Here is a 22780-nt window from a genome sequence, read left to right as displayed (position 1 = left end):
TACCGCAAAGACGCGTACACAGGTAATATCAAGGTATCCTCTCTGGACATTTAAGTTTTAATAAGTTTGCTGGCTGCCAGAAATCCCGCTCGTGCCTATTCCTTACAGAGGCAAGATTTAAAAAGCAGTGGATACAGTTTTCCAGGAGAGACCAACTTTCTCCCAGTTCTGTGAACCCCGCATCCGCAAGGCTGCTCAGAAACGTGCCCATTCCCCCGGCTTAGCCATTCAATAAAAGGCTTTCAATTACGATCCGGATAGGATTTCGCCAGACACGTCCTCTAAAAAAAAAAAATCCCAGAATAGAGTTCAAATTAATTCAAAATATTTTAAAATGCCCTACGCGGCCACTCGTTTAAAGCTGCAATATCATTCACTCCAAAAGAAACGAGTATGTATAATTCATGCGCCTATGGAGAGCGCAGGACTCGGCTTCCTCTATCTTTGAAATGTAGGATCTGCAATCTAAAAAAAAATCCAATTTGATATAGTTGTTTTTTTAAAAAGAAGCCTTTTCCCCAGATTCCTATCTTCATGCTCATGGGGCTGCGGGAATGTAAAGCCACTGATTTCAATCTCACTGCTCCTGCTTTATGCCATCCTGCGGTCAACACCAGCCCCACGTAGTGCCTGCCATGGCTACAGTATTGAACTTTGCTTAGCAAGAAGTCGAGGCCCTGAGTCCGCTTAAGTGTGAATGATCTTGGGTTCCTAGGGGAGGCTGTTAATAATAAATGTGAGCTGGCTTCAACGTCTTATCCTCACAGATGAGTATGCGCCGGGTTAGCTCACTTCTCCTGTCCTGTTGTACCCTCAGCTCTCCCTAATGCCGCCCAAACTCCCTCTTCTGGCACTTTCCCCTTGGTCAGATTCAGAGCCCAGCCATTGCGAAGACAACTTGCAGCTGCCCAAATGCACTGGACTTCTTTGCCAGGGAGGGCTCGACCCCAGCTGGTAACACCCACCCACCAGTGTACCCAGTGAAGGCCACAGGGAATGAACTCCGAACTGGGGCAGAGCATTTCCTGGGGAAAAAGAAAAACCCCGGCCAGAAATGCTAAGTACGGTCGTAGGGGGTGGGTAGCTCTGTGGGTTCATTTATACCCTCGCCATCCACCCTCTATGTTGACACCCGAAGTTAAGTCTAGAGGAGGAGGCCAGATCGTGTTAAATACACCCTTTGTGCATATCCAACACGCCTGAGTGTGCAGCAAGGGGGTTCACGTGCTTGCAGTACGTGCTGTGGGGTGTGTATACTCCTTTCCTCACGTGCGTGGCTGCAGGTAAGGGCTGGGCTCATTGCCTTCTCCATGGCTTGCCTTTCAGCCCCAGCTCTCAAGCCGGGGTTATACACACGGGCTGGGGAAATCGGGGTGTCTGAAGGTTGAGCCCGGTGCAGAGAGGAGATGCCTGCCCGCCCTCGTTTGGGCAGACACCCCCACCTTCCAGGCTAGGCACTACCTCTCTGCCTCCCACCGGGCCCCTCCAGGGCGATTCCTCTGAAAAGCTGAGGGCAGAGCTGTGACCAAGTGGGGAGGAGGGGCGCCGGACCCTCAGGTTGGTTACCGATGCCTGCATTTCTCCTCGATCCCAGAAATGCACTCCCGGTCCCCTGCAACCCAGTGAAGTTTCCCATTAAAATTGACACCAGGGGATGGTCCTAGCAGGCTTGTCCATCCCGGATTGGTTAGCTCGCCGGAAGTGGCTCGCAGACGCATTTTCTAACAGATAAGTCCATTGCCAGAGACCTTTTCCCCTTGCCCCAAAATATATTTTTTGCGAAAGCCCCAGCCAGCGCCAGCCCGCCGCTGTGACCCACGCTGCCATCAGTGCTGTGGGCCAAAGGGAACAGTGACAACCCGGTTTTCCACCCTCCCTTCCCACCCCCACCCCTCCTTAGCAAGGCTCCACAGTGCAAACTGGGGAGGGGGGAGTTTTTCCCCACCTCCTTTGGGGGTGAAATGAGTCGCCATCAGCCAGGACTGCGGTGCCTTCCACCTCACTTCCACCCGGGTTGGGGGGACCCTCCAGGGCCCCTTGGTCCCCAGAAGATCCATCCCTGCCTGTACGCACCAAGAGGCAAAGACGAGGCGTGCTATTTGGGATTTGATGCTGAGAAATATCCGCCCCCCCAGGCTGAGGTGCCCTTTTTCTCCAAGCTGGAGCCCGGATCTGGTTCCAGCAGCCCTGGGAGTGGACCTGGTCACCGCTTCGGCGCCTCGCTGCCGCCGTATCTGTCCATCAGACCAGCAGGTTCCCAGCCGGCTCCTCTGCCTACTGACTTCACTCCCCCCGCTGTGCAGGGGCATCCGCGGGAAGGTAACTCCCCAGGCTCCTGCTCAGACACTGAGAAGGGGGATTATGAGGTGTCGCTCATACTGAAGCCCGCCTATGGATCTGAGACACCTAGCAGAGAAGATCAGTCCTTTTTTCCGCAGGAAGCTCCATCTTTAGACAGGTCTAAAGATGATAAAACAGCACAAGAAATCCAAGGTGGGTAAAAAAAAAAGGGGGGGCGGGGGAGGGGGGCAGAGGGGAGGGGAGGAAAAAACCTTGATTGCAAAAGAAGGCAACAATGTCAGTGGTCGGAAAGGGTAGGGACAGCAGAAGGTTTGCAGTCAAAACAAGGTGATTGCAGCCAGGCTGCCAAGGACTGGAGTATTTTCCCCTCCCCCGCCCCCACTAACACAATGGCCCCCGTTAGTTAAAAACTAATCTACAGCAGGGTAGATCTCAGGCCAGGCTCAAATCCCAGCCCTCCACCTAAACGGGCTCTACAGGAAGGACTGAGAGAACAAAAAGAAAAGAGTCGGTGCTAGGAGAGATTGTCTTGGTGGTAACAAGTGGTGGGATTTTCCCCGCGTGCTTGTTTGCCCCGGCTACTCTCTTAGCACTGAGCACGCGTGTGCACACTCGCAGGCAGGTAAGTCAGCTGTGGACACGAAGCGCCGGGCAGCGGGTGTGGGCGATCGGGGCTCTTCGGGGTGAGGTGGGGCTGGGGCTGGGAAATGCTCCGAGTGCCAGTTCCAAAGGTTTCCCCCCTCTCCTCAGCCGCAGACACCTGTACAGAAACCCCCTGCCTGCCCAGCCCTGGGAAGTGCTGCTCAGACCTTTACTTTAAGGGGGGGGAAAGAGCTCCTTTCATACCAGTCCTCTAAAATATTCACCTAAAACCGCCCCTTTGCTTCTTCCCCAATATTGAAGACAACGATCTGGGGGGCGGGGGAACCCACAGCCTCCTAGGAGTTATTTTTTCCCCTTCTACTGATCTGTTCGGAGGTTCCCGTCCGTAATAATAACGAGGAGGAAACCGTACAGCCGGCGCCTGCCACCCCGGAAACCGAACTCAAATTAAATGACCTCCTCCCAAATATTTAAACCCCAAAGCGGACCTTAATTGGGGTTCGGGCGTGGGGGAGGGGACTCCTCGTATTTCACCGGGGTCTTCACAATATAAAAGGACCAACTTGAGAAACTGCCCGCCTGCATCTTGCGTGGATGATCTAGTCCTTTAAACAAGAAATAAGAAGAGGAATTACCTTTTCACTTCCACGAAGCGATCCTCGGTTCTTCGCTGCCTGGGTCTTTTTATTTTAAATCGCAGTATTTGTGTGGGCGATCAGATTCGTGCCCTTTTACCTGAAACAAAAAAAAGGCTGTCTCGTAGACTTGAAACTGTAAGGTCATTTCGACAGGACTGCCAAGTCCACTTACTTGTGGCGACAGCTAAGCCGTTGTGTCGCCGTGAGTTCAGATGAGTGTCTTCAGAGATCAGAGAGGGAAAAAAACATGCATTTGTCTGAGAGTGATTGCATCTTTATATTTAATTTCCTGTCCCTTTTCTACTTTCATACGTCTCTGGTCATTATGTGGGAAAGGCCTCTTGGACTAGCCAGTGTAACAGGATTAAATAGTTGAACGTATCAGTTCTTTACTGAATTCCCCCGCCCCTCTGAAATGACGGAAAGGTGGTCACTTATTGAGTACCTGATTTTAAAGAGCGTAGGTTTGCGTGTTTCAGATACTTCCTTCCAAGGAGCACTTATCTTCTTTGATCTAAACGGATTTACAAAAATTAAAACCTGAGGGCAAATCCCTCTGAAAGGCAGCAGATGAAAGAAAGGAAATCAAACTCTGAAAACAGCGAAGGCTAGAGCTGTACAAGCTTTTTTTCTCTGGTAGGCTAAAATAATTCCCCCCCCACACACACACACACAATCCCTGGAAGCTATGGGGAAGTCAGCTAAACTAAAAGTTTAATTTAGAAAAGTTAAATGCGCATTTGCAGATTGACTGCTCATTGGCTCATAAAATAAGATGGTGTAAAGCTTTTTGATCGTTTCTATTATTTAAGCGCAATCAATGTAACGATTCTTATTTTTCTGTACCTGCTGCTAAATTACTTTTTAAGGCTCAGTTTTAGCCGCTTCACCAAAACATTCTCCTACTAATTAATGGAAATCTCAATTGACTGAGTCAGTAACTTAGTTGCATCTGCAGAGACTAATGAAGATTTAAAAATAGAGCTGGTTTCCCTCCACCCCCTTTCTCACAGAGTCCGATCCAGCCAAGCATGTGAGTGCTTTTTCTAAAGTCCGAGGGGTTATTCATGTGACTGAGGTTAGCTCACATGTTGAATCCTTCGAGGGACCCAGTGTAAATGGAGTTAATGTGACAATTTAACTTCCGATTCAGTCCCGGATAATGTCTTGGGGAGGGGGTTCTAATATCTAAATTAACTGAGAAACAGCGGCTCTGGCTTTCCATCAGTTTGATAAAGTAGTTATTAAAGAGTTATTGAAATATAATTTTAAGCTCAGGACCTGGCTAAAAAAGGAACATTTTTCGCTTTCTCTCCCGTACCAAGTGTTACACGGATACGGGGCCCCAGCTGAAAACTGGAGGGGTAGTTAGAGGAGCCTGTCCACGCTAAATATACCTCCTTCGTTTTGTATTCGTATTTCTTGCTGAAAACCCTCGCTCCTGAGTCTGCTTTGAATCACAGAGACCGAGGTGAGACTCCGTCCTGCATTCCGATTTTCTTAATTCTTCAGACACTGGTGCGGGGGGTGTCGATCAGACCCTTCCGGCACATCCAGGCAGGGGTCAGTTACAAAGATTTTCTTTACAGAAAATGACTCTCCTCATCCCAGAAAACCGCGGTACTGAGGATAGCGGCTTTTTTTGCAATGCGCTCAGGTGTGCCCTGGGAAAACCAGAATGGCATTGTCCTATGGTTTCCTACGGCTTTCCCTAGGCTCACTTCAAGGCACATGAGGGCTCTTAAAACCAAATAATCTCTGTTCCCTCTGCAAGATGTTTACCTGCTATTGCTGACCCCGTCACCCAACGTGAACTCGGAAAGAGATCAGAGTCAGGGCTAAATTTAAGCGCGGGCGCGTCCCGCCCATTCGTGTCTAGTCAGCTTCACGCTTCATAGTCAATTTCTCTTCTCCTTTGAGGGAAACTTGCATGCAGCAACAGGTGAGAGAAAGAGTCGGGGGATACTTTCCGGGGCTCTGCTTTGCTTTTAAATAATGTGCAACGTGATCTCAAAACCACAGAACCTGGCAGGGCAGACGCAGGACCCGAAGCTACGTTTTTAGATCAATTTTTAATTGACTCTGTTGCAAGCGGATGGTGCCCCCCTTTTTTCCTCCCTTTAATTGTATCTCCTTCCCCCTACCGGAATTGGCTCCCTAGCTCTCGTATCCTAACAAACACAGGTGGGCTCTGAATATTTTATGTTGGATAATGGCTTGCGCTGCTCTTGGGATCCTAGGTAGCCTGTGGACTTTTCCAACCCATCTCCTCCTCTTCTCCAGCCTCCCCATTTCGGAGATGATGGCTGCGTGGCTTCATCATCTCCGATGATGATTTTTTTCATTGCCCGATTCGCATTTAATTGTTAATTGACATCTGTGACTCCGCAGCTTCAGTCATTGAATCTGATTCGTGCTACTGGCCCAACGCCAGTTCGCCTTGAGTGACGTTCACACATTGTATCTGCCTTGACTGACTTTATGTATTTCTGCGTCCCAATGAATTAACAGTATAATAAAGCGGATTGCGTGGGTAATAACGTCAATGTGAAAATATGCTGATGTGAAGTGTAAAAGGATTCTGGGTTTAATTTCTTCCCTGGGTTGCTCACTCCTATACAAGTACTTGTGACTGGAAAAATTCCTGGCTATTCCATGTTTTGCAGAAACTTATTTTAAACGCATCCGCCAATCCCGTTTATCCTGGATTTATCACAGATACCCCGCTTCAGAGAGAAAAGAAGTGAACAGACTTTTACTGACAATCTAAATTCAAAGATACGTGCTCTGAAATGGGTTCAGAGAAATAGTTTGGGGGGCTTTCTACATGGGGAAGGTAGCTGCGTTTCCCGATTGTTTTGTTTAAATAAGGGAAATGTATCATTTGAAACCATCGTTTAAATTACCATTCATTCGTCCTTTCTTTTGCATACAAACGCATTTACAAATGTTTGTCTTATACTTGGCAGAGGAAACAAAAGCCGAAACTATAGCTGGCAGCTGGCTGATTGCAAAGAGTGGAAAGGGGGGAAAAAAACCCGACCAGCCTCTGGAGCTGTAGAAGGAATTTCTTTTTAATATGTATTTGACCAGAGAGCGCCGCCTAGAGATCAGCCGAAGTGGCAACTTCACTGATAGACAAGTAAAAATCTGGCTCCAAAATCTCAGGATGAAACTGACAGAGGAAAAAAAAAACGTGGGGGTGGGGGGTGGGAAGAGAGAGAGCAGAGCTACTAGGGGCTTGCCAGAATTAACAGCTCGGGTCTCCATGTGATGATAAGTCACTAGATGCGACCAAAGCAAAACATTTCAGAGAGGGCAGTATTCTTTTTTTTTCTTTTTTTTTTTCTCTTTGTTGCTCCGGTCTTAATGATTTAAGCGATAACAGAAATATGGTTTGTTATTTCCAAGGCATGTGGCTAAGAAACATTTCCTGATAGTTTTTGTTTATTTGTTTTATGTCCTTTAGGCTGAGGCATAAGCTAAAAAGAATTAACTCTGCCGTAATAGCCCCATTGATATCCTTTTCCAATGGCATTCAGGCAGCGCTGTGTTGTGGATTTTGGTTGGGGGGTTTTTTAAGCCAACTTTTTAATCTTGCTCATCTCCATGAGATAAGGGCTTCCCATATGTAGCACATTCTGTTTGAAAATATTCACACAACTCTCGAGGAACTTGATGCCAAATACTCCCAGAGGCTAATTCTGATGAATGGGCACTGTAGAAAACAGCTGCTATAACAATATTTTAATAAAAATATAGCTTTGTGAAGATCTAACTAAATCACAAGGAAACCCATAATGAGCTATGGAGAATCAATATAATGTTTTCATATGACTGGCAATATATTGTGTTATAATATGTGTTTATGTGTGTGTAATAGATACATATACATCTATACATTTGCTGATGTATGGGTACGCACACTTTTATTCCCTACAACCTATTAATTATTTTAGCACCTATTCCCCTGACTAGTGGAAGTTGTCCTATAGCTAAGTAATTCATTTACTATCTAAGATCCCTAATTTGTCTCTGATGGCTAAATTTAAAACCTTTTTGAGAACTTCTACCAATAGCCAGAATAAATAGAAAATCCCATTACTTTAAAAATGTTCTTCTAGCCAGGGATTAAACTCGGGTCCCCTCTCCCTTTAGGTTTCTTTTCTTCTTCTCCTTCTTTCTACGTTTTGTTTTATTTTGTTTCTTTTTTACTGTGTATTATTTATTTTTAAACCTAATGATGAAATTAAATGACAAGTGGGTTTGGTTTTCAGCTCATCTGAAGTCGTTTTCTTTATTTATATTTCAGCCTGTAATTTGATAGAGGGAATCTTTCATTTCCAAATTTCAGCACAAATTTATAAAGATGTCCCTTCTACCAGTTTTGTAAAGAGGAGTGGGGGCTTCACTGCAACAGCCACGTTCATGCTGGAGTTTGCCTTATGACCTTGCGAGAGGAAAAAACGAAAATCGAGTGGTCCCAATATTTTAAAACTCCTCCTTGCAGCAAACAAAAGCCAATATAAAAATGATTCTCATTTTTAATTGTGCTTGTCGTGTACATACGTTTGCCTTCCCTTTTTTGCACACACCCCCCTCTTCCCCACTATATAAATGCACCGTTCAATTTGTCAATGAAACGCAACTAAAAGTTTCAGTCACTTAACCTTTGAGGTTGTTTTTTTTCCCCGTTGCTGAGAGTTTGATTTAAACTTGAACTCTCCGACATTGACGACCCATGATTGGGATAAAACCGGAGAAGATCTATGTGAAAAAGGTGTATCTTCATTTTAAATCAGAGTCCATGCCAAAGATTCTTAATAATATATATATTTTCCATGTCTCGCTTCCCCACCCTCTACCCCCCAGAAGTCTAGCCTTACACAAAATACACACATAGGAGTCTCTTGCAAACCCTCAACCGCAGTTTCCCCACTTTTTACTGCGTGGAGGCTTGGTTTGCTTTTTTCTTTTTTATTGGGGGAGGGGTGTTGTGTGTGTGCGTGTTTCAATTCCGTGTTGTCTTTTCTGTTCACTGCCTGACATGCTGTAAACTGTTTGAAGTTCAACAACATGGCTAAGTTTTATTGTATTTCCGGTACAATAGATTTATATACCATCCCTTCCAGTCTTTTAACGGCTTTGCAAATGAAATGTAGCTAAGTTATAGTCAAGTTTCTGGCTCCTCAGTGCATCTCTTGAACCCAAAGATTTTTTTTTTCCTTCTTCCCCCGAACTTTTAAGCTCTAGGAAACTCACCCGTTAGAAACTGCGCTACTTTCCCCTGTTGTATTTCGAATAGCTTATTTATTCATTCATTTATTTATTTTCGTATTTATTTATTTTATCCATTTATTGGGAAAAAAATCCAGCGCGCAAGGTAAGCTATTTCATTTATATTGTTATGATATTAGCAACAAATAGACGTGTGTGATAGCAACAAGAAAAGGGACCTAGATAATACTAGGACAATCCTTAATTTAAACCTTGGGTCTGCTACACTTTCCCTTGCAAACTTTGAAGAATGAAGGGAGTTTCTCACAAAGCCTTGAACCTCATTACTTCTCCAACTATCCCTTTCTCCCAACACGTAGCGGGGCAAAACTGAAATGACCCCCTTTGCAAACATGAAATCATTATTATGTATCACTGCTTCCTATTCAATGGAAAACGAGAGAGGGGAAAAAATCCTCATTGTTGCTAGGTATAACAAAGTGACGTTTTTACTATTACACTAACAGATTTATCCTTTTTTTAAAAAAAGTCGATCGCTTTCCTAGGAAAAAAAGCAGTATTTTTATTTTTCCAGAATCCACCGAATTTCATTTGATTCTCAGCAGAAAGTTATCCAAACTTTTTTTTTTACATTTTAATTTAAAAAAAAACAAACAGTGCTGATTTTTAAAATCCCATTGAAATAATTTCACATTGGAAACAGTGCTTTTAATGAGCTTCCGTGAAGAAAAAAAAAACTTTAGAAATATCTATGCTCTTTTTTTATAGCTGAGGTAATCGCTTGATTCTCTTAAGTCAATAGGATTTTACTGTTTCCTCTGGTCTATTTGTAAACTATTTGTAAACTCCTGCAGGAGAGATCCGTTCTAGACACTGTACTTAGGAAATAATTTGAATAGTTATTTCGTGCAATCGTAGGGGTTTTTTTTGTCTTTGAAAAGATCCTTTTGTTGCTTTTGTTTCCTAGCAACTGTTTTCTATTATAAAAGTTCAGATTGCAGATGATGTCAAACAAAATGGCCGCCCAGGCGCCTTTCTTGGTAATTTTAGCCTTTGACCCAAGAATGAACTAGAACTGCTTTGTGAATTAGGTAGTTTCATGTTGTTGGGCTTTTATTTTTAAACACAAGAACATAAAACTACCTGATTTACTCCAGTTATTCTCCTCGAAATTGTTTATTCAGGGCAGTTGGACCAAAGGAAAAATGATGGGTAGGTTTATTTCTGTTTATTTATCTATTAGCTCAACCATACAGTGAAGTTTTAATATCTCCTGGGGAAGGGGGTTGTTCTCATTAGTTTGGCCAAGTGGGTCAGGGAGTATGAATGCAGGGCTCCTCTGTGTGTTTAAGTTCAGTTTCAGTGACAGTTTGGAGGAAAGTAGAATTAGGCACCAAATAATTAACCGCCGATTAAAGGCCAAATCCAACTTCTGCTAAACTCGGTGGTAACGCTCCCATTGACTGTAGCGGGGTTGGGATTAGCCCCAAGTGAGAGATTTCTTAAAGGTATATTCTCCCATTCCCTCGTGTGCCTGCACACTTACACAGGCAGAGGAAGTAAAGCGTGTTCTATTTGGGATAACACACCCACCCCCCGGTTTGCATTATAACCTAACACAATGAGCTCCTTCCAGTTTTTGAAACTGGCCCCTATTTCAACTTCTGTTCATAAAAAAATAGCCCTGCAAGAGACATACTTTGCGCAGCGCCCTTTATTCCAGGTATTTCACTATGATAATGCGGAATTCTCTGTTATTTTTAAATGATGTATACATATATGTAATATATGAGTATGTATGCATACACACACGGACTTCAAGTAAGAATAGGCATAGCAGATACTATGTGGGTTGAACCTCATATACTCTATAAGGCACTATTTCGGTTGGTGTCAAACTTAGACACCTCTTTAGATACCGATAAATTCCACATGTTATCGAGGTACACACATGCACGAGCGTCTCTCTGACTGGAGAGCACTGCCTGACTGTTTTAGTAGCAAAATAAAAGTTACTTTGAACTTAAACCTAAGCGGGAACAATGGGTGCAAAGTGGATTTAATTCACGCTTCTCAGCTGTGGTAAAAAATATTCTGATCAAAAGTCCCTTCCAGTAACATCTCTTTCTCTGTAAAATAAAGTGTAACCGTATGGGGCACAGTCGCGGTTTTCTAAAAAACGGTGTGCGCTCGGGAGTATATATAGACATATAAATGTGTATATGTATATATATCAGCAGTGGTTACATACATATATATATATGTAAAGAGAGACTCAGCCATACATAGTTCAGAAATCCATATAATACATATTATATGCATATATACATAATCAAAGCCTGGGAGCAATTTTCTGTGTATCCATTTATGAAAAGAGCATAAAAGTAAGTTGTTACATGTTACGGGCCAGGATGAAATAACTCTGCGGTTGCATCCCACGTGGCTTTTTGAAGGCTTAAACACTGATCAGCTATCTTGGGTTTTAAATATCATCTGCCACTTCTTTGTAGCCAAAGGACTGCTGTGAAATCGGTTTATTTGGGGAGAGGAATTTTTCGTGAATAATAATCATAAAAAAAGCTGTTTTATAGGCTCTCTAACCTGGTGCGTGTGTTATCCCTGCAACTGGTCATTGTTGTAGGCAACATGCCCATCTCGCCTATTAAACAAACAACCCGTCCTATAGCAGAGGGGGGAAGTAAGTCAGCATAAAACAGACTTGAGCTCCCTACTTTGAACGGGTTTTGTGGATCTTTGTCAGAGGGACCAAGTGATAGCCCTGCTCCAGGCAGAGCTTTTAAGTGGAAATGAACAATCTTGTGAAGTTAATAATAAACCATTAGGTAATGCTACCCCTACAGGGCACCCACTAACCTGTCTTGTCTGGGCTTTTGATTTTGGATCTGTCTTACATCAATACAAAGAGAGGAGCAAGGTCCACTGGAGTTGGGGGGCTGTAACTGAGATCAGAATCGAGCCCAGGAAGGTTTGCAGGGATGATTTGCCAGCACAAAATGTACTTAATTTCTCCATGGCTGTGGGAAAAGGAAGCGGGAAACCTATCTGTGAAGTCAAACGAGGTATCATCATGATGCAGCTTATATATATGCTTTGCTTGTCTCTGAAGCCATGTCTTTCTTTTCATTCCTAAGTAGAAAGATAAGAACAACCTTACCTGAAGAAGCAGCTGGGCTGAGATTGCTACAAAATGCTCCGCATAATAATTGCTTCCTTTTGCAAAGTGATATATACGCCTGCTCTCTTCCGCATTAAAGACAATGAGCAACTCCCGTTAATCCAACAATAAAACTCCTCAAATTCTTATTCTTTGCTGGAGTTCCAGCCTGTCTAAAAATCTCTCGCCCCCATTCAGTATGTTTTAATTGTTGGCAAAAGTGCTGTAAAAATAGCCGGCTGAAAGCAGCCTCCCCCACCCCCTTTTTGTTTAACAGGCTCTCTTGCCTCCGATTTTATTGAAGCAATTATTTAATAACCTTATTCTAGTACCTGTGCCTTTTTTTTTCTGTCCGTGTGTGGGAGACAACCCCTCCACCACCATCTAAGCAAGTAAATCCCTTTCCCCACTAATAATACAATTTAAACCAATTTACATCGTTGTGACCCTAAACCTAAATCTATCCTCCCAACAGTGAAAACCGCTCCATTATAAACCAACGGGTGCGAAATCCACCTACTTTCAGGGCAGGCTGAAGCGCCCCGTTTTTGCAAAGATTGTTACTGAGTTTAAAGGCGGGGAGACCGTCTGGAAGCCAAAATCTTGCTTCCAAAGGACCATCAAACTTTCTTTCCTCTCCTTGTACTTTTCAAACGCACATACGCTTTTACTTTACAAGGGATCTAAATGCTTTATTAACTGCTAAGGTTACAAACCTCATTTGGAATTGTGTTTTTTAGCCAGAGTATAGTTTCGGCTCTTGGAAACCTGCCCACATGTGTAAGTTGTTTTGCTTCTCTTCAGACAAGGAATTTTTCCCCCCTCACCACTTACGGCTTTTTAACAGACGGCAGCATTCAAGCTGAGAGCTAGCACAGGAAATGGTAAAGGTAGATCCCTCTGCTTTTAAGCCACAGAAACTTATTTCACTTTTTTTTTAAAGGGGAGCTTTTTTTTTTTCCTCCTCAGGAACTTTTTTGTGTGCGAGTGTCTCGCCCTCCTCTTGCGTTTGGCAAGGACTCCTGACTAAAGTTCCTTTCAGCCCCTCTTAGACCTGTGTAAATGTATCATTCATAAATCCTGCTTTGCTTTATGCTGAGTTTTGATTTCGGTTTCCTGGCTCTTTCAAGAAAGTCAGTTTTTAGGGTTTTTTTTAAAAAAGTTAAATGTTTTTCACAGCTGCAAAATGAGAGATTTGGGGTTCGGGTTATCTTACAATCTGCCCTCCGAACTCTCCAGAGCTATGAAGTTCACTCCTAACTTTTATTCAAGCTCTAGTGGTCTTAAATATTTTGCATTGAACTGCAGGATTTTCTCTTAAATGAGACATGTTGTACATCGACGCCATGTTGGCCCCGGGCTCAGACACCCTGGGTCCAATTTCCCAGTCCTTAGTCACTAACTAACTTAAGTAAAGGACACGGGATTAAAGCATTTGCACCTTCAGCATTTTCCCACCTTCCCCTCATTCATGAACAAGAAGCGAAATCATATGGGCGGGAAGGTGCCATATCTAATCACTGACAAAAACACCCCCCTCCAAAAAAGTGTTTAAATATGTTTCCGGCAAGAAATGGGTCGTCGTCTTGTTTTGTCCCCCTTATGCTGATAACTCAGAAAAATGTGACTATAACACTGAGTTACGGTCTACACATTTAGAAACATGTTATATTTAACGGTTCCTAGTATAAAGGTATCAACCCACCCAGCTGATTGTTCCTGATGAAACCGAGGAGAGGAGGTGTGTATTTCAATGAGAAATGCTCTTTGGAAATCATCTCTTCCCCACCCTATAAACAATAAAGTATATTTATAAACAGTAACTGAGTTTAAAAAACAACAATCCCTTTTGGCTTTCCAGCTCAGACAAAACCTGTTTCGACTTCTTTTTTCCACAGGCCAATTCCGCTTAGAAACTTTGGCATCGATTCTGGTCACAAGAAAAAGTTTCCACTTCAGGGCTCCCCCCAACCCTCTTTAAATAACTATTCCAGTTGAGTTTCCTGAATCCGGTTCACAAATGCACAGCTCTGAGAAGAGTCCAGCTAGCCAATAAGCCCCCGCAGAACTTTTCTCTCCCCTGTCCACATGGACCAAAGTTGCATTAGAGCAATTTACTTGTAGAAGTCCGAGTGAGGTCAGCTTCTCCATGTCTGCTTTTCCTTGACCAAAGTTATTTGCGAACAAAAGAGCTTTTCATGCAATTTCTGGTTGTGTGTTATTTTTGGCTTTTTGTTTTTCATCCCCTGCAATGTAAAGCCGTTAAAAAAATAGCACCAGAGGACTCCGAACTGACAGATTTGGTATTAAGGTAGAACTGTAATGGAAGGACACCCCTCTGCAGCCCCTGCGCTTTGGGGGGGGAAAAAAGGATATAAGGAGATGAGATGTGGTCATATATGTGTGAAAAAAAAGTCAACTCCTGGACCAAGAGCAACCTCCAAAGTAGCGAAGGTAAATGGATTTTGCAGAACGCCTTGTGCGAGCCCTACCCACTGGGGACCTCGAGCCCTTCGGATCCTAATTCCGAGTCACACTCTAGGAGTCTTCGGGGCTTGGATTTATATACTGCAGAAAATTATATACTCAGAGGCTGACATGCTTCAGCGGAGGGGCACTCGGGGTTTCTGAGCTGTCTTTTCCAATGGTGTAGTAAAGCTAGAGTGTTTGCTGTATCTTTATTCCAGGTAAGATGCGCCCCATTTCACCTCGCGCCCACAGAACAGGTGCTTGGCCTCAATCAGTGATCGCGAATTTCACACATAATGATTGCTTCCGCATCCCCACGGTTGATACACACATGCACACGCATATGTACGCACACACAGACACAACACACTTCAGTCAACAAAGCGAGTGGGCTCGCCACCCTACCCCGTCCGTCCGTCCTCGCCTGGACACGCTGCCCTGGGAGTCGGGGAGGTCCTGGAGATGTGTGCTGCCACAGATTGATTTAAAAAAATCATTTCTGAAAGGCAATAAAGCGGAGAAATATGACAATGTCCGCAGAGAGGTCGTATTTCACTTTTTAATGACACGGGGGTCTTTCCAGTTCCAAACCTCCCTAACTCCTGAAGAACTTTAGGGGCTAAAGGAAAAAGAAACCAGGGGGAAACAAAAATGAGGGATTACCCAAGGTGTTTCGCACCAGCCCGTTTTTGTGACCCGGTCCCCTTAGAAAAAAGGTTTGAAAGGAGGCTTGCCCCTGCTCGCACTGACACTGTAAGGTCTCTGGGTTTAGGTAGGAGCCCCGAGATACTCAACAGGGGAGAATGCTGCTCTTCCACTGGGGCAAAGCCATTGGGACAGAAAAGGAGTTACTTCGGATTTATCCCGATGCCAACGAGAGCGGACTGAGAGCCAGCCGGGACCCTCACCTGGGTAAATTTACTCTAGCAACCTTTGCAGCTAAGCGGCTACAAAAACATCGCAGTGATCTTCCACCAAAGGAAAGATGGGCGCTTCTTTTTTGGGGGGTGGGGGGGAACTATCCCTAGATTCATGTCCTGATTCAGAGATGTTAACCGTAAGAGTCAGTATCTCATAGCCTGAGCCTCCAGCCCGGTCAGATCATTTAAAGAAAATAACGCATTTCCCAATAGCGACCCAGGCAGAAGAAGGCAGAGCGGGGACACTTCGAAATACATCGCACTAACAAACCAGAGGGCAGCTGCTTCCGGGAGACACAACTGATAGGAATTAAGGGGGCAGAAATGGAAAGGGTTGGAGCTGGGATTTTTCAGTGCCTTTATCATTTTCCAGTCGCAGTAAAACACCTCGGTCTGCGAGACATGCCCTGCAAGCACAGGCACTGAGATGCGGGAGAGATGCGCTCTGCGGGAAAAGAGCGAGAGGTTTGCTTTTCTTTAATTTCAAGGCGGCTACTTGGAAGCCAGCATTTGGTTCTTATTCAGCTCCTGGAGATTTACACCAACTAGGCACGAGGGTGCAAGAAACGGGGAGCGGATTGGTATCGCTGTATCATGTCCAGGCACCTATGGTCCATTCGCTTTCCCAAGAAGGCTGTGTCACAGGGACAAGTCCATACAGAGGCGAATCCATGCTGGCTGCAGTTAGCTGAAGTCCAGGGCTACATTTGCCCCTAAGCACAGCATCCACCTTTCCCTTCCTCTACATTAAAAAAAATAAATCACTGGACTGTCTTAAAACAAACGCATCTGACAGCATACCTTGGTAGCGCAGCCCCTGCTACCGCCACATAATCAAGCTAGTTAGGGGCTGCCTCTGCTGCAAGCCCTGTGCTAAGCGCTTGCTTCATTCCTAGCCAAAGAAACCCAGCCCGTCTGAGAAAAATCATACTTACACACAAGCGGGGTTTGTGGGTTTAAACACATACAGGACATACACAGATGCATAGGAAGGTACGGTGGGCGGGAGAGGTAAACCATAGTCTAAAATGTGAAAGAGTCCCTTTTTTCCCCCTTTCTTTTCCACAGGCAATAAATTCAAGGCTATAAAAATCAAAGAAAGCTAATGTAAGTTTTATTAAACTATTTAACCGTCACAAGTTTAACGCGTTGTGTAACAAAGCAGGATCAGTGCCATACTGTATTTTACTAGGCTTGTAAAGTTAAATGAAGGCTTCTGATTTCCACGATGTGTTCAGCTCCTTTAGCCCTGGCAACACAATCCTGGTATTATGCTGGGGAACATATGGAGAGAGATTCTGATCCCCCCCCCACACACACACACACGTTTAAGACAAACGCTGGGGGATCTCGTGGTGACAGGGGGGTCCGCCAGGCAAAGTTCTGGTGTCCCGTACACAGCACTGACATATTCCATTTCATATTTTCCTGTATTAAATCCCCCCTTCCAGAAAGCATCATTATTTGGACCCCGAACCCCTCTTCCACTCCCCGCCGAGGTCCAATCTTTGAAAAAAAATAAATGCATGCATACATAGCTTTATAGGCACGTAGATTATACATCAAATACACCGATTGATATGAACCCCGGGGGTGGGGGTAAATTGTCCATATTCTCCCCTTATTCCAATAGCCCTCTGGAGCAGCCTACAAGGCTGGCTGTTATTCTGCATTCCCCACATGATGGTTATGAGAAGCCAAAGAGAGGGCATCAGCATCTTTCTTTCTTCCTTTCTTTTATTATTATTGTTGTTATTATTTTCTTTTCCCCTCCTGTTTCCCCAGCCAAACCTACGCAGGGATATGAGCCCCGCACTGTGTGTTTCGTGGCTTCCGAAACTCCTGACGTTCTGCAACATTGCATAAACATAAAACAATCCATCCTTGATATGGAATGCAAGGGCGGATGACAGCAGTGCGCAGCCCCCTTGGCTTCGATTGATTTACGCCTATACTGACGCTTTATCAGGCACACGAAAAAAGTTTGACCAATCATTTTGCTAGGAGCTCACCACACAGCAGCCCAACTGTACTTTGTTGGCTAGGAAGTTGGAGAAAGGGGTTGAGTACAAATCTAGATCTGTCCTATATATTTTTTTCCCTTCATTGAACCGTGTTTTGTATGATGTCTGAGAATGTCCATTTCTGGAACTCTTAGCAATTATTATGTCGACTCTATTATAAGTCATGAAAGTGAAGATTCGCCTTCAGCTAAATTTTCATCTGGGCAATATACGAGTTCCAGGCAAGCTGGGCATAATGAGCATCTAGAATTCCCCTCTTGTAGTTTTCAGCCAAAACCGCCAGTTTTCAGCGCCTCTTGGACTGCTTTGAATCCACATTCTTCTGGTACCCTTCCTTCGGTCTATCATCCATATATTCAACATCAAAGCGTCCCTTCTGATAGCAGGTATCTACGGAGCTGGCTGGATCCAGTACCCAGAGCAGAGAACATACCCGGGCAGGGATCAGTTAAAGCAGAACCGCTGCTGGGGCACCCCGGGGAAGTGCATAAACAGGGAACACAGGAGTACAATTTAGAAACTTCTGCTGGAAGGGAAGGGATCGTTTCCACTCAAAGGCCCAGCTTCGAGGACAATAAAGTTTGTGAAGGAAGCGAGGACAAAGACAGGCCAGATCAAAGTAAGTTATAAAAGTGAGGAAGTAAACAGTATAAAAGCGGAGGAGGTGCAATAAAACGAGACAATGCAAAGTAAAGTTAAAATCATGTCTGAAAGAAAACTCTCAGATTACTGGTGCCAGCCTTCGGAGAGGGCGGTTGGGAGGCGGGTGGCAATGCCTAGAGATCTTTGAGCAAAATGTGGTCCAGGAACAGATGGGGGGAAAAAAGCTTTATCAACTGATTTTCTTTACCGATATGCATGTTCCTCTCTCCAGCTGATTTAAGCACCAAACCCATCTCTTTGCTAGTAAAGGGTAAATTCGACTTGAAACTGTGCGAGGGGCGGGGGGTTGGGGGAGAGAAGGGGTAAATATTGGGAGGAAAAGGGGATTCGGGAGGGGGAAAGGGACGGGGTTTTTTTGGAAAAGGGAGGAAAACGAGGGGAAAAGTTCACATGGGGAAGTGAACAGCAACTGTATCTATTTCATGCTGTCTGGTCTTTACCTTGAGAGATACAATTGTTGAGGGCTGGCTCGGTGCTTTCCTCTGTCACGCTGTCTTTGTGTTTGTTTGTTTGTCTGCTTGTTTATGAAATGCAACGTTTAAGGGTATGAATATTTCAAAGCCACGCTCCCAAACCAGGGCGAGGGAGATAGAAATGTAATGAGGTCTTTATTTGGAATGTAACAGATTGGCGAACACTTAAAACTAATCATGTGCCTCTTTCGTGACCTGTTTTCTGGAAAATGGAGAAATGCAATTAAAAAAATATACAGCTTTAGATCAAAACCAAGGACATGAGACGGGGGAAAAATCATTCTCGTTTAGCTTCTCTTAGGCTGGTTTTTATGTGGGTTGCTTGCAAGGTAAAGCGGAGCTGGTCTCAGAGCAGGATGAAATAAGGCACGGTTCAGCACCGTTGCAAATATTTCGCATTGAATGAACAAGTTTTTAAACCGAACTCCTGGCATGCTCCAAGAATAGAGCTCTCCAGATTGTTTATATCTATATTTATGTATGCATGCACAGATAATCATCCCCCCCCGAATTCACTTTATTTCCCCCCTCTTTTTCATAATTGCAACTGAGTTTGCAGTTGCAGCCATGCGATTAAAAATAAAGGAGCCCTTTATTTCTCGTCTTGCGATGTGCAAAAGTGGCATTATTTCTATCCTGTAACCTATACCGTGCACACACACATATAGAAAAAAGAGAGTCAGTTTTTTTGTTGTGCTGGGCAGAGGTCCAGAACAAACTGCAGCCGTGAGGTGAATGATTTGAGAGAATTAAATATCCAGGTTGTGTGCTCAATGTCCCTGAAATTAAATATATAACAATCTTGTCCAAGAAAACGTTGTGAAGTTATAAGTAAGTGCAGAGATCCACGTTAAGAGGATGCTATGTGGTTTCTATGGTATGTGGTTAAGACGCATATTTTGTTTTAAATAATAGTTCAATTTTGGCTGATGTTGAGAGAAAGCCAAAAAAATGTCTCTCTGAGTACTGCAGGAGGGGGCTGTTTTGCAGAGAGCCCTCGCACCAATTTCAGCGACTGTTTCAATTTTTGAAAGTATTTCACAATAATTAATCTGTGCAGGGTAGCTGGCAACTCAAGGTTTTAATTTACTTGCTAGATGTTGAAGGGTAAGACCTGCCAAAAATCCTTTCTCATTTGCTTTCCTGTTTAGGGGCTTGTGTACACTTAATAGATAAACCTATTTTCCTGTAGAAAATGTCGTGTTTTTCTAACGATCCGAGATATCACAAAAAAAGGATCTTTTATGAAGAAGAGCCTTCCACTGCCATTAAAAGAAAGGTAGCAGTATTAACAGTATCAATTATTAACAGCATTCTTCCTCTTTAATATTTAATTCTGCATATTAGATCAAGTCAATTACATTAAGGAAGTAGCCGTGCAAATTTGTAAGATGCAGTACTTACAGTGGAAGATTAACCGGATTATTTTTAAAATATTCAATACATTTCATTTTACTGTAGAGGAAACATTCTGATGGTATATTTTTTTATCATGCTCCATTTAATTGGTGTAAAGGTTTATGGCTTAAGCCATCATTCCAGGAGAAGCAAAGGAAGCAAAACAGAAAAAATGCGGTCTGCCCAGAATATGCTTCATGTTATTCTTTCCCCCTCCCCTTCTCGGATACCTAACGATCGGTCAGTTAATGTTTACATGAACAAGGAAATGCCTACAGTGCTTTTACCCCCCAAAAGCTGCCTCAGCACACCTTTTTCTGAAGAGTTAACCAGTCTGCTTGGTTAGCTGCTGTGTGTGGCTAGTACAAAGTGTTTGGAATATTGGACTAATATTTAATGGCTCTGATCTTCCTGCTAAAGATTTCTTCCCCCTTTCCCCCTTTTTCCCCTGTGTTGAGACCAACGAGCGTTTTGAATGTTCCAATTTCCCATTGAGGGCAGGAGATGGGGGCGGGGGAGGGGGGTACGTTTACTGCATTACTTAAGTTTAGAGAACACCGCTGCAAATGCAAATGTCTCTCTTGATAATACTGACCAGATCACAGAGAAGAAGCCCTTGAGCCCTTATTGTAGCAGGACTATTTCTTGCCACTTAGCCAAAAAAAAAAAAAGAGAGACATGATTTATTAAAGGCTTTATTCAGAAGTAATCTGTGTATGTATTCGTACCCTGAAATACATGCCGGTAGGAATGGATGGACAGATCTGCACACACACAAAAATGTCCTGGCCAGTGCTGCAGGTCTGCAGAGGCATGTAGGCGTTGGGTTCACCGGATAGACAGCCATGCAGCCATGCACATGGAGGCCCCGAGCCTGGCCACACTTGAGCACGTGCTGAACTTCCCCACTCTCGACTCCGTGGGGAGACCTGCAGTTGGAAAGTCCAGCACGTGCTCACGCGCGGGCCGGATCGGGGCCATGTGCCTCCACGCTTATATACCGGGGTGCATAAAACATCCGTGCTTTTCACGTGGCCTTTTCTTCAAACGCAGAACTTAGTGGGCATTTCTTCTCTCGGCTATGTATGTGTTTATGTATATATATATGTGTGTGTCTATATATACGTAGCCACACACATATATAGATATCCATATTCGTAATATCTGATGGCATTATTTATTAAGGACTTTCTGAGAACCGATCAGGATACACAGTATTGATCTTGCTGCTTTTCTTTCAGCCAACCCCGCTGCCAACTGGCTGCACGCCCGCTCCTCTAGAAAAAAGCGATGCCCCTACACGAAATACCAGACGCTGGAACTAGAGAAGGAGTTTTTGTTCAATATGTACCTCACCAGGGACCGCAGACACGAAGTGGCCAGACTCCTCAACCTGAGTGAAAGACAAGTCAAAATCTGGTTTCAGAACCGCAGGATGAAAATGAAGAAGATGAACAAGGAACAGGGCAAGGAGTGAACCACAGCAAAGCCCCTCTGTCCCCTCCCCGGCCCGCGGTCCACTCCCTAGGCCCCTTTCCCAGCTGATGCTGCCATCCTGCCCCAGTGCTGAGAAATAAACAATGACCGTGGGCTTTTTTGTTTGTTTGTTGCTGTTGTTGTTGCCACCTTTGCATGGGAGATGTTCATGAGTCCTTCCTTTGATCCCCCCTCTCCGACCCCCTAGTCCCTGCCCCAGCCCTCCGCTACATGGGACACAGGCTGGGGGGGTGCTCTTGCTTGTGTCTCCCCCTGTGTAGTATGGCCATCGGGCTGCGTGGCCATCAGGGCTACTGCTGGGTCGCGATCAGGGTTTTAAATACATATTGGCCTCTCTATCCTAAGTGGAAGACAAAACAACAACGTGGTCACAAGCAGACTCAGCCCCTGTCCCGGCCAGACCACGCTGCCTTGCTGTGACCATGTTCAGTGAAGTGATGGTGTCTGTCTACAACACCCCCCATCACACACACACACACACACACACACACACACACACACGAGTTGAAGTGGCAAAAGAAACCAGACGATTTAATTAAACTACTGGAAGACAGACACATTCGTAAGGCTGCTTTTAATTGCATCCAACAAATCATTTTCAATTCACCAACTTTCCACCGGTGCATTCGGATCCCTGACACTCAAATATCCCACTGCGCCCTTTTTTATATTATTCTCTTTTTCTTTTCTTCTTCTTCTTTTTTTTTTTTTTTGAAACCGCGCAGTGGCAGATACGTAACTTTGACCAGTACAAAAACCCGGAGTAGAATCTTTTCCCAATAAACCTTCCCACGTGGTAGTTTTATACTGGATCGTGGGGGGTGAGGGAGGAGGAATGGGAGGGGGCTTTCTCAGACTAAGACTGTAAATTGTTTAGCAAAATAAAAAAAAATCATTTAAAAAAAGGAAAAAAGGAAAAAAAAGGAAAAAAAAGTCCCTCCCTATCAAGCATCCCTAACTCCTAGAGGCGAGAAAAATCGCATTTTTTCCTAGTTTCACACAATAAACTACCTTAGAGAAGCTATCCCAGAAGGTAAAGGCTGTGTTTTTAGTGTTAGCGTATTTATAATTTATTGTGCAAGGACTTTTCCTCGAGAAGGAGATGGCTGCAGAGATAACAGTGCCCAGCCCGGGGTCTGGAGACTTTCCCTTCTCTTCCGAGAAGTTCCTACTTGAACGTCTTCGTTTGCTCCGGGAGAAGCGAGTCGGTCCCCCTGTCTCGCCCCAGCCCTGCTCACACATGGACCCCGCCAGGACTCCCCCGCTCCATCCTCACCTTGTAACTAGCCGAGGGACCTCGTGAGGGCTGTGATTGTCTTGTGGTTTATGATTAGTATGATTTTTTTGGTTGTTGTTACTGAAGTGCATTTAATGTAACAAA

The 22780-nt window shown here is 44.3% G+C and overlaps 1 protein-coding gene and 1 long non-coding RNA gene across 9 annotated transcripts in view; one reads left to right on the top strand and one right to left on the bottom strand.

Annotated features, from left to right (window-relative positions):
- Positions 1–5483, bottom strand: part of LOC149867038 (uncharacterized) — a 36490-nt gene extending 31007 nt beyond the window's left edge. For all 4 annotated transcript variants that reach the window (XR_016441977.1, XR_016441976.1, XR_016441974.1 and 1 more), the window contains exon 1: positions 3540–5483. This is a non-coding gene — a long non-coding RNA (uncharacterized LOC149867038). The remainder of the gene's footprint in view (positions 1–3539) is intronic.
- On the top strand, positions 61–21958 carry HOXB9 (homeobox B9). Of its 5 annotated transcripts, XM_090044665.1 has the most exons (5): positions 2377–2493; positions 15197–15809; positions 16413–16451; positions 17130–17987; positions 21144–21958. In XM_090044665.1, exons 4-5 carry the CDS (start codon positions 17480–17482, stop codon positions 21377–21379), a joined length of 744 nt encoding a protein of 247 aa, XP_089900791.1. In that variant the 5' UTR covers positions 2377–2493; positions 15197–15809; positions 16413–16451; positions 17130–17479; the 3' UTR covers positions 21380–21958. The 5 variants fall into 5 exon arrangements, 4 of the variants coding, with proteins under 4 accessions (XP_089900790.1, XP_089900792.1, XP_089900791.1 ...); XM_090044667.1 differs by lacking the exon at positions 16413–16451 and having other exon boundaries at positions 15197–15336; XM_090044666.1 differs by lacking the exons at positions 15197–15809; positions 16413–16451 and having other exon boundaries at positions 2354–2493.
- Positions 21959–22780: the final 822 nt, after the last annotated feature.

The sequence above is a fragment of the Crocodylus siamensis genome, chromosome 4 (genome assembly GCF_052110815.1).
Source record: "Crocodylus siamensis isolate JL-2025a chromosome 4, ASM5211081v1, whole genome shotgun sequence".
Classification (NCBI taxonomy): domain Eukaryota; kingdom Metazoa; phylum Chordata; order Crocodylia; family Crocodylidae; genus Crocodylus; species Crocodylus siamensis.
The sequence above is the reverse complement of the archived record's forward strand: the minus strand, read 5'-3'. Positions and strand labels throughout refer to the sequence as shown.